Source organism: Dipodomys ordii, unplaced genomic scaffold (genome assembly GCF_000151885.1).
Source record: "Dipodomys ordii isolate 6190 unplaced genomic scaffold, Dord_2.0 Scaffold38, whole genome shotgun sequence".
NCBI lineage: Eukaryota > Metazoa > Chordata > Mammalia > Rodentia > Heteromyidae > Dipodomys > Dipodomys ordii.
Genome location: NW_012267254.1, coordinates 5,706,554 through 5,721,660, shown reverse-complemented (window position 1 = coordinate 5,721,660; position 15,107 = coordinate 5,706,554). Strand labels below are relative to the sequence as shown.

Sequence of the window (15,107 nt, the reverse complement as noted above, 5' to 3'; positions counted from 1 at the left end):
GAAGATTTCTGTAAAGATCTTTCATCATATTTAATTCCACTTAAATAGGTAAAGAAAAAAACTATAGTAATAATGCTGGAAAAGGTAAACTGAACTGACTTGTGAAATGACTGTGAAAATACATTTCTACATTATAATCAGCCTTAGGGGGGAAAAACTAAGGGGAAGAGAGGAATTAAGAGTTTTAAAACATTAAGTAGTTTTGTTTCAGTTTTATGTGTTTGTGAGTATAATAGGTTGCAAGATAAAATGTGGATCATGTAAAAAATTTTAAATGTCAATGATTATAGCAGGAGTTGGGGGTTGAGTGAACAAAGGAGAATGAGGATGAATATGATAGTTTATATGCATATATGAAAATAAAACACTGAAACCTGTGAAAGCTAATTTTACGGGGAGTAGGATCAAGGAGAGTAAGAGAAGGGGGTGAGTCTGATCAGAATATTTTATATATTTGTGTGTGGAAATGGTACAATGAAACCTGTCTCATACAACTCACATATGCTATCATCCTGGGCGCTATCCCTGAGCTTTTCTGCTCAAGACTAGCACTCTACCACTTGAGCCAGGCCTCCACTTCCTGCTTTTTGGTGATTAACTGTAGGTAAGAGTCTCATGGAATTTCCTGCCAGGGCTGGCTTCAAATCACAACCCTCAGATATCAGCCTCCTGAGTAGCTAGGATTATAGGCAAGAGCCACCAGCACCTGGCAAAAGGAACATTCCTCAAATGAGAGAAAAAAAGTCACAAAAGAATCCTGTTGGGGTGGGGTGGGGTGGGTGGGAGATGGGAAGGGATGGGAAAGGGAAACAAAGGAGGAGGCAACAATGCTTGATAAGAAAATGTACTCATTACCTTGCCCATGTAATTGTAACCCAAGCTCTCTCCCAATAACCCCTCACCCCAATGTGAGTCTACAAGCCATGACAAGAGCCTTTACAAGAATCTGAGCCCTGTCCAGTCCGATCTTGATCCTGGACTTTCTACCCTTCAGAACCATGAGAAAATATACTAGTGTTTAAGCTATGTGGTTTGTGGTATTTTTGTTATGGAACACTAAATAATTGCAGTCAACTCACAACATCTAGACAGATTTTAAGTTAATGTTTCTCTTGAGACTAATACCAATTTCAGAAAAAAGGCTACCTCATATCATGTTTTCAATAATTTAAAACCTGAAATAAAAGTGTACAAGGTAGTTTGCTAGCAGCTATAGGTAGACAAAAGCTTATCATTTAACCTAGAGATACTAAAATAACAGATTTATTACCACCAGTGTTGGATAAACACAGAGTGCAATCAGACATTTAACTCAATGACTTGAGAGGAACTTGTGCTTAGATATTTCCAAGACAGGATAAAGCAACGTGGCTGGCTCTGTCTTGTGGCTTGGCATCAAAAGAATTTGCATTGTCAACTCTGTGGAGGCCATCCAACACTGGTATAGCAAAACAAACCAGAGGTTTAATATATTTAAATGACTACATATTTAGTGTACTCTTTGAATCTATTTTTGAATGAATTATGGCAAAAATAGAAATATGAAATGGAAAAGTTAATGCTTGGAGAGTAGTGTCTTAATCATGAATGTTATTTAAGAAAGCAATCTACATGAATGTGTTAGCTTATACCATTTCAGCCACTACTTTGGCCAAATTGGAGATCAGAAAAGGGACACGGCCAAATGAATTTAGTTTGAAGTAGAGCTCTGGGAAGATTAGAACAATACTACAATTTCTATGGCCTTTTGGACCTCCTCTGAAGCATTCAATAAAATGCCCTTTTCACGGTAAAAGTCTAGTTGACTGTTTCCTAGAAAACACAAAAATTGCATTTTACCTGAAATGATCCAAAACCGATCACGCTCAAGTTAACTTTAGTTGCTTATTCAACATTTACTCAGACTTTCTTAAGATATGCAGCACTAAAGCACAATATAATTTAGCATCATAAAAATATGAAATTCACAAAAGTTTCAAAGAGAAAAGGCTGGCAATGAGAATTTGGTTCTAAAATTTAGAATGATCTGATAAGATTTCAATAATTTGAAGAATGAGATTTGGGGACTCTAATGATTGACAATGTTCTATTAATAAATGCCTAGAGAAATACATGCTGTTGGATATTTTACTATATTCTAATGGATCAAGTTTTCATTAGTGGCATGGCCTCATCCACCTTACCTCAAAATGTATTTTAGTGTAAACATCTTACATAATAAATTTCTGCTCTAGTAACTGTTGCTCCTACAATTAAGAAGTATACTAGGCTACTGCCATCTTTCCCAGAATCACCTACAGACACTAGTGATCTAGAAGGGGATCCTAGGGGACTGCATGTAAAGATAAGGCCAGGACAGAAATAAAAGGAAATAGAAAAAAAAGCACTATTAATGAAGAAACATTCAGTACAAAAGCAGGGAAGTGTTTCTGGTTACTCTTTTTTTTTTAAACAATTTTTTGTTTGGTCGGTGGTGGGGCTTGAACTCTGAGCTTGGGTGCTGCCCCTGCGCTCTTCAGCTCAAGGCGAACCCTCTACCACTTGAGCCACAATGCCACTTCCTCTGGTTACTCTTGTGCTTAAAAAAAGAAGAAGAAAAAAAGGCTGCTTCAGGAGAACATACCTTTTACCAGAGTATGTTATCAGGCAGCTCTCACCCATTTCTTACTCTGATTTGACTCTCACATAGCAAGAGCTGACTATTCTTTTTGTGCATCTGGGAGTCAGGTCAGGGGATGAGGATATGTTACTTCAAATAATTTTCATGTCCCCTCTCTTAATCTAGTGACAGGGAACAAACATCAGCTCTTTTCCTAATAGAGTACAAACTAACATTGTCATGGCTTCCAATCAAATAAACACTTTTCTTTATTTAAGGCTGTTAGTAGGTATTATCTAAGTTGGTTCACTCAATCTTACAGAATCCCAGTTTAGACTGATCTGCTTAGTCACAGTAAACCCTGCCAAGTTAAAAAAAAAAAAAACACCCACAGAGTAATTCCTCTATGACCTACTAGGGTTGATCAGAGTTCATTTAAGGAGATATAAATGTGCTAATACTACTGTGGAACAATTAAACACTAGATTTCTCACCTCACATAAACTCCTTTCTAAAACTGGAAATACTAGACTTGCTTCTATAATTTAGTTTTTGGGTGAGACTCAGGGATACTGTTTCTTTTAGGAATGCTTAATATTTTTTTATTTAAAGCTGATGCTTTTTTAAAATGTCAATCTCAAGCTGAGGAAAACTAATAAAATCCTTGACTAATGGGTCAAAATCAAATATTGTGCTAAGGAGCTGCAGTGAAATTTGGCCTTAGTTATTACAGTTTAGTAAGAGAACAAATGAATTTTTGTGGATTAGTCTAAGCAAAGAAACAGAGTGGCTTCCAAGTTAAAAGTAAATAATGAAAAGAGTGGAGATCAATCAATAAGATATTAACTATTAGTTATTCCTCAATTATCTCCCATAGAACATTAAACAGCATGCATGTTAAAAAAAAGACTTTCTGGAAATGTGAAAGGGGAATTACTGGGGGGCTAGGAAGGTGGCTTAGTGGTAGAGTGCTTGCCTAGCATGCATGAAGCCCTGCGTTTGATTCCTCAATACCACATACACAGAAAAAGCCGGATATGGAGCTGTGGCTCAAGTGGTAAAGTGCTAGCCTTGAGCAAAAGAAGCTCAAGGACAGTGCCCAGGCCCTGAATTCAAGCCCCAGGCCTGGCAAAAAAAAAAAGGTGGGGGAATTACTTGCAAAAGTACAGAGAGCAGTACTGAGTTTATCAATGGGAGCTGTTTGGCAACCTCTCTATACAAACTGCTTTTCTACTTACATATGCACCTGCTCCTATTGCTGATAAGCCCACAATAAGGACTAACATAGAATTATCCATTTTTCTCCCTGATGGACCAGAGCTAGCCATTTCTCTTGTCATCTGGAGTTCTAGTGGAAAACGCCATTGCTGGAACAAGTTGCCTAAAGAAACACAATTTATTAAGACACACACACACATATACAAAAAATAGTTAATACATGTTTATGATTAAATGTCAGTACACTGAAAAAGTAGACTTACTGTGTATTGGGCTGCATAATGACCAAGAAATATATAATCAAATCTGTACAAACAAATCTTACACACATTTGAGAGCATATTCTTCAGTTGTTGTAGTTCTTTTGTTCTTTTTTCCTCCTTTCTCACTATGTGGCTCTGAGCCTTCTGAGTTCAAGGATAGTATATTTGTGCTACTACCATGCTAGTTTTAGTTAGGAGGTTTTCTTTGGTCTTGTCAGTAAGGGGGTTTGAATTCAGGGCCTCCCACTTGGAAGGCAGGTATTCTAGTAAGTAGCAGAAGCCACATCCTCCAGTTCTGTGGTTAAGAGTTTTAAGAGAGCCGGCACCAGTTACTCATGCCTATAACAACTCTAGTTACTAAGGAGGCTGAGATCTGAGGATCACAGTTCAAAGGTAGCCCAGGCAGAAAAGTCTGTGAGATTCCTATTTGCAATTAACCACCAGAAAATTGGAAGTGGCACTGTGACTCAAAGTGGTGTAGCATTAGCTTTAAGCACAAAAGCTCAAAGACAGTGTCCAGGCCCTGAGTTCAAGCCCCACAACCGACAAAAAAGAAAGTTTTAAGAATACAATTTAATACTGCCTACTGAGGAAATGTAAAGCTTCCAAAAAAGTTCATGAAAAACACAGTAAATTCATCAAATACCTTTCCCTTGACATATGCACCATAATTGAATTAAACAAAGAGGATGAATGATTAGGCAGATACAGTTGTCCCTTGGTATCTACACAGATGGGTGTCAGGATGGCCGAGTGGTCTAAGGCGCCAGACTCAAGGTTCTCTCCTTGGTATCTACACAGAATCAGTTCAGGATTCCCAGAATATACCAAAATCCACTCATGAAATCCATTTATAGAAAACGCTGTGGTATTTGCATATAATCTGTATACATTCCTCCCATATATTTAAAATATTTTTAGATCACTTATTATGCCTATATAGTTTTAGGGAAAATAACAAGATGCATGTTCAGTAGAGATACAATTGTAAAAATTTACATTTTATCTGTGGTTGTGTGAGTGCACGGATACAGAGGACTAACTGTACCCAAAGTTGACCACAGTGTACCTAGGATAGGGCAACCATCTCAGGAGTAATCTAAATGACTAAAACTTTGCTTAACTAAAACCCTGAAACATAATTTAATGAGGACACTGATCAGTCTTGTGGGAAAGGCAGTATGTTTTAGAAAAAAATAAATGATGATGATAACTCTCAGAAGAAAATTGGAAATTTTTTTCTTTTTTTTTCCATTCATAAATTACTTTTATTTCTCATTAAATGAGCACAGAGGGAAATTTTTTTTTCTAAATGAATTTATCACACCAAGGAACTGACAAATGTAATACTATAACATATGTTCCAGAATGACATTTTTTTCTGTTGGTTGTGGGGCTTAAACTATGGGCCTGGGTGTTGTCCTGAGGCTCAAGGTGAGGCTCTACCACTTGTAACACAGTGCCACTTCCAGTTTCTGGTAGTTAACTAGAGATAAGAGTCTCATGGACTTTCCTGCTGAGGCTGGCTTTGAACTGTGATCCTCAGCTCTCAGCCTCCTGAGTAGCTAGGATTATAGGTGTGAGCCACCGGTGACCAGCCAGAATGATAAAATTTTAAATGCCAATAACATAACTCATTCTCATCCAAAATAACGAGAGGTAATTTTGATGGTAACTACATAGAGCTATGTAGTGACACATGGGCAGAGGGAAATGTGGAACTTGCTGTTCTGTCTGTTGCTGCCACCACTGAATTGTGCTGATGTTATAAAAGTAGCAACTGGCAACACACAAATGAGTGGACATGGCAGTGTTCCAATGCAATTTTATTTATGGACAGTAACATCTGAATTTTATAGTAATTTTTATGTCATGAAATAGCCTGTTTTTAAGGCTTATTAGCCATTTAAAACATTCAGCTTGTGGAGTCCATGAGAGCAGGAAATGACTGATGGGGCTTGGCCTATAGCCGTAGTTTCCAGACTCTGACCTAGAGCAGTGTTTTTCCAAGTTGGAAGCATGTCAGAATTCCTAGGAGGGTTTGTTAAAATGTATCTAGATAAGCAGTAACCCCAGGATTTCTGATTTGGTAGGTCTAGGAAGAGCCTCCATAATCTGCACTTTCTTTCTCTTTTTTGTACCATTCCTGGGGCTTAAACTCAGAGCTTGGGAACTCTCCCTGAGCTTTTTTTCTCAAGGCTAGCACTCTACTGTTTTAGCCACTTTTGGCTTTTTTGATAATTGGAGATCAGAGAGTCTCATGGACTTTCTTGCCTGGGTTGGCTTTGAACCATGATCCTCAGATCCAAGCCTCATAAGTAGCTAAGATTATAGGTATGAGACAATGGTGCCTGGCTGCATTTTATTTTAAGAGGTATCACAGGCAGGATGCCAGTGGCTCACACCTGTAACCCAGGCTACTCAGAAAGCTAAGATCTGAAGATCATGATTCAAAGACAGCCAGGGCAGAAATGTCTATGGCAATCTTCTCTCCAATTAATCACCAAAAAAAGCCAAAAGTGGAGCTGTGGCTCAAGCAGTAGAGTGCTAGCCATGAGCAAAAAAGCTAGGGTCAATCAATGTCCAGGCATTGAGTTCAAGCCCTAGGACCAGTACACATACACAAAAAGACAGAATGGGGTTTAGTAGTGGATGAAATACAGGGTTTGTTTTTCCTTTTGCTTTCCAGTCAGAGCACAAAGTAGTTATAAAGGAAAGCCTGATATAGGTAGTCTTCTACCTAAAATCTGAGATCATATGTATTTCAGAACTCAGAAGAGGGCTGGGAAGGTGGCTCAGTGGTAGAGCGCTTGCCTTGCATGCATGAGGCCCTGGGTTGGATTCCTCAGCACCACATAAGCAAAAAGAAAAAAGCCGGAAGTAGCGCTGTGGCTCAAGTGGTAGAGTGCTAGCCTTGAGCTGAAGAGCTGAAGGACAGTGCCCAGGCCCAGAGTTCAGGCCCCACAACCGGACCCCCCCAAAAAAAAAAGAACTCAGAAGAGTTTGTTCTTAGTCAGATGCTGGTGGCTCACACCTGTAATCCTAGCTACTCAGGAGGCTAAGATCTGAGAATCATGGTTCAAAGCCCACCCAGGCAGAAAAATCCATGAGAATCTTAGATAGTAGCTCAAGTGGTAGAGCTCATCTTGAGCACAAAAACTCTGGGTCAGTGCCCAGGTCCTGAGTTCAAGCCCCAGGCCTGTCATAAAAAATACAGATGCCTACCTAGTACACTATCCTGAAGAATTTTACTCCTTCTCATTCTTATCCTAGGAGTCTATCCTGTCTCATCTGGTTTCTGTTCTCCATGCATTTCAGATGATCAGGCAACTTTTGGTAACATGATATAGAATGTTAATGTATATAGTAACTCCCTCAAAAAAGTTGAAAACTGAACTGTTAACTGGTTATCAAAGTTAATGTTACAAAATCAAACTAATTACCTGGTTACAGAAAATATTGACTTGCCAAAGATTTTCTTTTGGAAATCCTTGTCTAAGTAGAAAGAGTATGGGAAGGCTTATCTTTAAGAATTCAAAAAAAGGGGGCTGGGAAGGTGACTCAGTGGTAGAGCGCTTGCCTTGCAAGCATGAGGCCCTGGATTCAATTCCTCAGCACCACATAAGCAGAAAAAGCCGGAAATGGAGCTATGGCTCAAGTGGTAGAGTGCTAGCCTTGAGCTGAAGAGCTGAGGGACAACGCCCAGACCTAGAATTCAGGCCCCATGACCAACAAAAACAAAAACGAAAAAACAACAACAAAAAAAAACACCTCATTTGGCAGTGTTCACAAAGCTAGGATCTCAGGCCTTGTACAAAGGGTTTTCTCTTTAAAGATGTACCGGCTTTCACCAGGCACTGTTGTCTTACGTCTGTTACCCTAGCTACTCAGGAGGCTATGATCTGAGGATCGTGGTTCAAAGCCAGCCTGGGCAGGAAATGTCCATGAGACTCTTACCTCCTAAGAAAAGCCAGAAATGGAGCTGTGGCTCAACTGGTAGAGTGCTAGCCTTGAGCACAAAAGCTCAGGGACAGCACCCAGGCTCTTAGTTCAAGCCCCAAATGCCCTCCCCTCACCCCACCCCACCCCTAAAAAAAGAGGTAAGGATTCCAAATAGAAAAATATTCAAACAGGAGCTGGGAAGGTGGCTCAGTGGTAGAGCACTTGTCTTGCATGCATGAGGCCCTGGGTTGGATTCCTCAGCACCACATAAGCAAAAAGAAGAAAAAAAGCCAGAAGTGGCACTGTGGCTCAAGTGGTAGAGCACTAGCCTTGAGCTGAAGAGCTGAGGGACAGCGCCCAGGCCCAGAGTTCAGGCCCCACAACTGGACCCCCCCAAAAAAAAAGAAAAGAAAAATATTCAAACATTTGTCGCTCAAGTTAGGGAGTCAGTGATCAGTTCATCACATGGTAACATGTTTGGTGAACAAATAAATTCCAGAAGAGAAGACTTCTATTATAAATCCATCTCCTCCTCAGTGTTGAATGCACACAGAGTTTTGACTCAGTTATCTTTTATCATTTCTTGAAGGAGACACAGCATTCATATGAATAAAGTAGAATTAATATTAGTGTTATATGGTTTTAAGGCAAATAAAAACATATAGTGGAAATGAACCTAACCATTGTGATAGATGTGAATGAGATAATTTCAAGACAGGCTAAAAGCTGACTAACCTGAGGAGAAAAATAAAAAGAAGACAAGAAAACAAACTTTGAGACAACCCAGCAAAGAACTGGGGGGAAGATACAGAGGAGGGGAAAGTGGTGTACAAATCCTGCCTCTGCAAAGACATATGGTAGCTGTTACTATGTGAAAAAGAAATCAGATGATAAACAATACTCATCAAACCACAGAACAGAGTTAATTCCTACAAGGAGTATAAAATAATTTCTTTTTGAAACTCTAACCCTATCCTTTGCCAGGCCTGAGGCTTGAACTCAGGGCCTAGACGTTGTCTCTGAGCTCCAGGCCAACACTCTACCACTTGAACCACAGCACCACTTCTGGCTTTTTCAGTTTATGTGGTACTAAGGGCTTCATGCATGCTAGGCAAGCACGCTACCACTAAGCCACATTCCCAGACCTCCTCACTCATTTTTATTTTATTTTTTTTGGGGGGGTCCAGTCGTGGGGCCTGAACTCTGGGCCTGGGCGCTGTCCCTCAGCTCTTCAGCTCAAGGCTAGCACTCTACCACTTGAGCCACAGCGCCACTTCCGGCTTTTTTCTTATGTGGTGCTGAGGAATCGAACCCAGGGCCTCGAGCATGCAAGGCAAGCGCTCTACCACTGAGCCACCTTCCCAGCCCTCCTCACTCATTTTTAAAGACAGGTGATGCCATACTCTGGTGCATAGTAAGAGGAAAATGGATAAGCATGTACAAAGAGATGGATGGGTATGTCAGGAAGTCATAATATTTTCTATAGTAGACTGCCTTCAAACAAAACCATGCAATGGAAAAAACCCAATTGACTCTGTACTTTTCTGCAGTTCTATCACTGCCAACCACCTTCAAATGCCTACTACATCAATTTAACTTTGAAATGCGTATTTAATTAGTGTGAACTTCTGATTAACCATCAGAATGCTGGAAAAAGCTATGAGTCTTAAGCAAAATAAGTATACAACACTGTAAGGGCCAGTATGAATAAAAACCTTCATCTGAATTTGTGTAAATTTCTATGCAATTAACATATCATGTTAACAATTCAACAGCACAAAAGCAAAACAAAGAACGTTCCAGGGCAAGCACTAGTTTAAAGGCCAATGGAAAGACTTTTTGGGTGTGAGGAGGAGCTTTTTTATCTAAAGCAGAGGTTTTTAAGTTCCAAGAGTAACAAGGCTTAGGACATAACTCAAATATACCTATCAGCAAACATTCTGACTCATAGCAACTGAAAAAAAAAACTGTCAAATATACAGTTGCAAAACCCTAACAATCCAAAGGAAATATTTTCCAGTTTATTTTTAAAGCACCAAGAAGGTATTTCCATATCAGAAAATCCTCAAGAATAATGCCTGATATTTTAAATATCCTAGGATGATCATTCAAATACTGATTTTAAAAATGCACCTGATTATACCCAGAAAGTTGCATAGATTGAAAACAAAAGCAGGCTCAATTCATGCTCAGATAAAATCATGGATATCTTATGTACAATGGGCTAATTATTAAGAAGGGAACCTAAATTCATAACTTTTTGAGGTTAAACTTTGGGAGCATGGTGGGACTCTAGCAAGAGGATTAGTGGCCTAGGCAGTAGTAAATTATCTTGAGCTTTAACCTATTAATTATGTGACCTTGGGCAAGTAATTTCACCTGTTCAATTTATTACCCATGAAATAATGGGTTTGAATTGTACCACAAAATCCCTTCCAGCTCTAAAGTTTGATATAACTTTCTCCAATGAATTCTGCAGTCTTTCTTCGAAGCGCTAAAAATATTTTTTTTTAAGGAATTATACTAAGTGTTTTAAATAAACTCTGAGCCAATCCTCCAGGTGTCTGGTGCACAACCTACTCAGTTACAGCAAACCATTTGTTTCACTGGACATTAAAATATATAGATCTCTTCTGGGGATTGGAAAGTAGAGCGGGTTAGTATTCTCATTTACAGAAGAAACTTAAGCATAGGGCTTAAATGTCCTCTGTAAAGTCTCACAATCAGCAAAGAACAAAGTTGACCTCACTGCTTTAAAGGGGAGAGGGTGGAGGTGGCAGGGGGTGGAGAATTGTCAATATAAAGTGACTAGTTGTTCTGTTATCCCTCAACAGCAAACTCTCCCAGAAAAAGGCCTCAAGCAGACTACTGGGTTCAAATCTCTTGAAGGTCAGGTCGGCCTGGCTGTGCCGATTTCTCTGCTTGCGTACTCGCGGTTTGGATCCCGCCAATTTGGAATTCACGCGGCTATATGTGTTGCGGGGGGGGGGGGCGAGGCGGGAGAAGCCTAAAGCACAAGGCCCACCTCGGCCGTTGAGGTGGGGGTTGCCCGCGTAGGGTCAATTAGTCACCTGGGAGACGGTTCCTCAACCTCGGGCTTCGGACGTACACCGTCCGCACCGAGGGCACCAGTTTCTGCTTGAAAGCACCCACTGCAAGGCCTCCACACCGGAACATTTCGGCAGCTGCGACTCCAGACTCCTTTTTCTTCACACGCACCGGCAAATGGTCAAACACCGACAGCACGCCTCCGCCTCCGCCTCCGCCTCCACCTCCGCCTCCGCGTCCGCGCCGGCGCCGGCGCCGGCTCGCGTTGCCCCCTCCCTGCACGCTCACACTACGCAAGCTCCTCCCCGCAGCGAGCGGACGTTGGACTTTGGAAGCCAGTCCCCGATAGCTGAGGCGAGGGGAGTACGGGAGGAGGGCGGGGGAAGGGAACTGCGACCGGAGGCCTAGTGCGCAGGTGCAGTATCAGCATTTCATTGTGATTGGTCGCACCATGAGAGGTTTTGCGCACGCGCTTAGCTGCCCGCCGGCTTTGCAAAGACCCCGGTTCAGGCTCTGGCGACTTAGCGTGTTTCGGCGAGTTGGTAGCAGTGTGATGGGCTCCAAGATTTGGGAAGCTGTCCAGGGAGGGTCTGGTGGAATTAACTAATCCGGCGGCTATAGCTGATGTTGCCGTTAGGTCATGAGGGGAATTGATAGAATCTTACAATGCTGGCTTCAGCACTGCACTTTTGCTTTTCTGCTTTAGGCCACTAGTTACCGGCGCTCAAGCCTTCCCGATTCTCTTGATAGGATCCACTTCCAGTCTTTGCTTGGGTCTGAGTCGGGGCACTTCTGATCCGGAAAGTGTTTCAGTCTTTCACGGTTTTCTACCCAGCGATTCTCTGGAACTAGTAATCAATCTGTCTGTTTTCCCCTTACCGCTTTTATATTGTAAGATTATGTTCTAGGTGTTGTATCAGGTACCATAGATAGACATGCTATTATGGCTTCCGTGCTTATTGTGAACAGGATGCTTGTGGGCAAAAAAAAAAAAATTGCTTCATAGGCTTACTGTAAGAGAAATGCGGAGCAGGACTTTAACAGTTGGGGAGGACTTACATGATGAGAGAGTGGAAGAGGTATTTTGCTGTATGTATAACATACCCATTTCAAAATTCTGAGTTACATATTTTTTCTTTTTATGTTTATTGTCCTAAATGTGATGCACATGGGGGTTACCGTTACATAAGTCAGGGAATGAGTATGGCATTCTTTCCTTCGAACTCTCCCAGTTTTCCCCCCACACCACTAACCACAAGTTGTGTAGTTAATTTTCATCATAGTAACTACCACTGCTGCATTTGTTCACCCCTTGCCCCTCCATTTCTGTACCTCTTTGTCCTCCCAAAGACAGATAAATGAACTAATAATCAAGAAAGGAAAGAAAACAAAAACAACAACAACAAAACCTCGTTTCCATTTCTTGGAGTTCTTTTCTATAAATAATACTTTACGTGATCAGGGGCACACAGGCATTGCACCTCTATGTATCTTCACTAAGAGTATCCTCCTTTGGTCTTATTGTGTGTGAATGCCTAGAGACCTGTATAATTTATCTTGTTCTGGTGTATTCTAGGTCTAGAAAACATGTGCCATTTGTCTTTCTGAGTGTGGCTTACCTCACTTAAACATGATTTGTTCTAGGTCCGTCCATTTCCCTGCAAATGACATAATATTATTCTTTCCAATTGCTGTGTGAAGTTCCACTGTGTATATAAATCACATTTGTTGATCCACTCACCTATTGTAGGGCATTTGGACTGTTTCCATAACTTGGTTATTGTGAATAGTGCAGCAATGAACATGGATGTACAAGTGTCTTAGTGGTATCCTGGCTTTTGATGTTCTTTCTGGTAGATCCCCAGGAGTGGCATGGCTGGGTCATAGGGAAAATCTGTTTTTTATATTTATTTGTTTGCTTTTTGTTTTTTTAAGGAACTTCCAGACTGCTATCCAGTAATTGTACTAGTTTACATTCCTGTCAACAATGCAATAGGGTTCCTTTCACCCACCCCACAGCCCTGCCAGCATTTGTTGTTGTTTGAATTCATGATGTTGGCCAATCTACCTGGGGTACGATGGACTCTCAGAGTTATTTTGATTTGCATTTTCTTTTTTTTCTTTCTTTTTTTTTGGGGGGGTCCGGTTGTGGGGCCTGAACTCTGGGCCTGGGCACTGTCCCTCAGCTCTTCAGCTCAAGGTTAGCGCTCTACCACTTGAGCCACAGTGCCACTTCCGGCTTTTTTCTTTTTGCTTATGTGGTGCTGAGGAATCGAACCCAGGGCCTCATGCATGCAAGGCAAGCGCTCTACCACTGAGCCACCTTCCCAGCCCCTAAAAGTCTGTGAGACTTTTTTTTGGGGGGTGCATTTTCTTTACAGCCAAAGATGTTGACCATTTTCTCATGTGTGTTTCTCTGACATTCTTACTTCTGAGAAGTCTCTCCTTAGCTGCTTTGCTGATTTTGTGATTGGTTTATTATTTGGGGGGGTAATTTTTGAGTTCCTTGTATATTTGGATATTAGGCCTTTATTAGCTGTATTACTGGTAAATATTTTCCCTCTCTGTTGGCTTTCTAGTTTAGTAACGTTGTCATTTGCTGTGTAGAAACTTTTTATTTTGATGTAATCCCTTTTGCCAAGTTTCTCTCCTATCTGCTATGCCTCTGGGACTCTTTTCAAAAATTTCTGCCTATGCTATGAGTTCTAGTGTTTCTCCCACTCCCTCTTGCAGTAATTTCAATGTTTCAGGTGTGACATTGAGGTGTTTGATCCACTTTGAATTGATTTTAGCACATGGTGACAAACAGGGATCCACTTTTAGTTTACTGCATATGAATGCCCAGTTTTTCCAAACTGTATGTCTTTGGCTCCCTTATCAAATATCAGTTAACTACATATTTTTGCCAGCCTTGGGGCTTGAATTCAGGGCCTGGGCACTGTCCCTGGGCTTCTTTTGCTCAAGGCAAGTGATCTACCACTTGAGCCATAGCACCACTTCCAATTTTTTCTGTTTATATGGTACTGAGGAATTGAACCCAGGGCTTCATGCAAGCTAGGCAAGCACTCTACCACTAAGCCATATTCCTGGCCTAACTTTACATATTAATTTTATTTTATAAGTCTTTACTGAGCACTTGCTGTTGGATTGTACCATGAAAGGGGCTTCGATGGGTATGAAAAGTATAGGAAATGCTCACGTCTACTTGGACTGATGATTTATATGATTTTGACAATACCTGACACTGAGCTAGAGAGAAGAACCTGGAATAGACTTGCTAAGGATGAACTTCATACAGAGTTATCTTGAAGGCTGAACAATAAAGTTCATGGTGCAGAAGGAGGAAGAGCATTTCCTGTGGTGATTGCATTGGGAGCAAAGGCAACATCACTTTAAGTGATTAAGCTAAGCTTGAGTCCAAATGGACCCAATGTGAATCCTAGCACTGCCACCCAGGCACTGCCTCACTTTCCTCATCTACCAATTATGCAAGACTGTGAGGAAACTAAACTAACTAGTATTTATAACATGTCTTAAAAGAAGTACCATGTTGTTGGTCAAATTTATAGGCCTGAGGGCATCTGTATGAGGTGGCAGATTCCAGCACTAGGGAAGCAAAGGCAGGAGGAGAATATTGAGTTGGAGTCTATCCTGGGCTACATAGTGAGACTGTCTCATAGAGTACACACCAAAAATCTGGAGTTATTACAAACAGAATTCAGCACATTTTCAGGGGACTGTGACAGAGTACATACTGTACTAGGGAGTAAAGATAAGGATAGGTAAGTATTTTAGGGCCAGATTTGAACTGGCAAAAGTATTTGGTCTTAATCTTTGTGGTTGATGAAGTTACTGTTTTTTTTTTCTTTCTTAATGTGTTGGGGGTTGAGAATGCACTTACAAAGGCATGTTTTGTGACGTTTAGCCCTGGAAAACAGTATTTACTCAGTGAAAATTACCCAGGGTTCCCTTGGCCATTCAGCAGAACAGGTCAGTGTTCCGAAGTGCAGGTAATGGGTGATAGTTTACTTAGGTCT

At 41.0% G+C, this 15,107-nt stretch overlaps 1 protein-coding gene across 1 annotated transcript in view; it reads right to left on the bottom strand.

Moving 5' to 3' along the window:
• The window catches only part of Aifm1 (apoptosis-inducing factor, mitochondrion-associated, 1), a 38,419-nt gene extending 27,082 nt beyond the window's left edge, over positions 1-11,337 (bottom strand). The window contains exons 1-2 of the mRNA XM_013018156.1: positions 11,094-11,337; positions 3,838-3,980 (exon numbers count right to left, since the gene is read on the bottom strand). Of these exons, the coding sequence (XP_012873610.1) occupies positions 3,838-3,980; positions 11,094-11,199 (249 nt within the window). The 5' untranslated portion in view covers positions 11,200-11,337. The remainder of the gene's footprint in view (positions 1-3,837; positions 3,981-11,093) is intronic.
• Between the last annotated feature and the right edge of the window lie 3,770 nt (positions 11,338-15,107).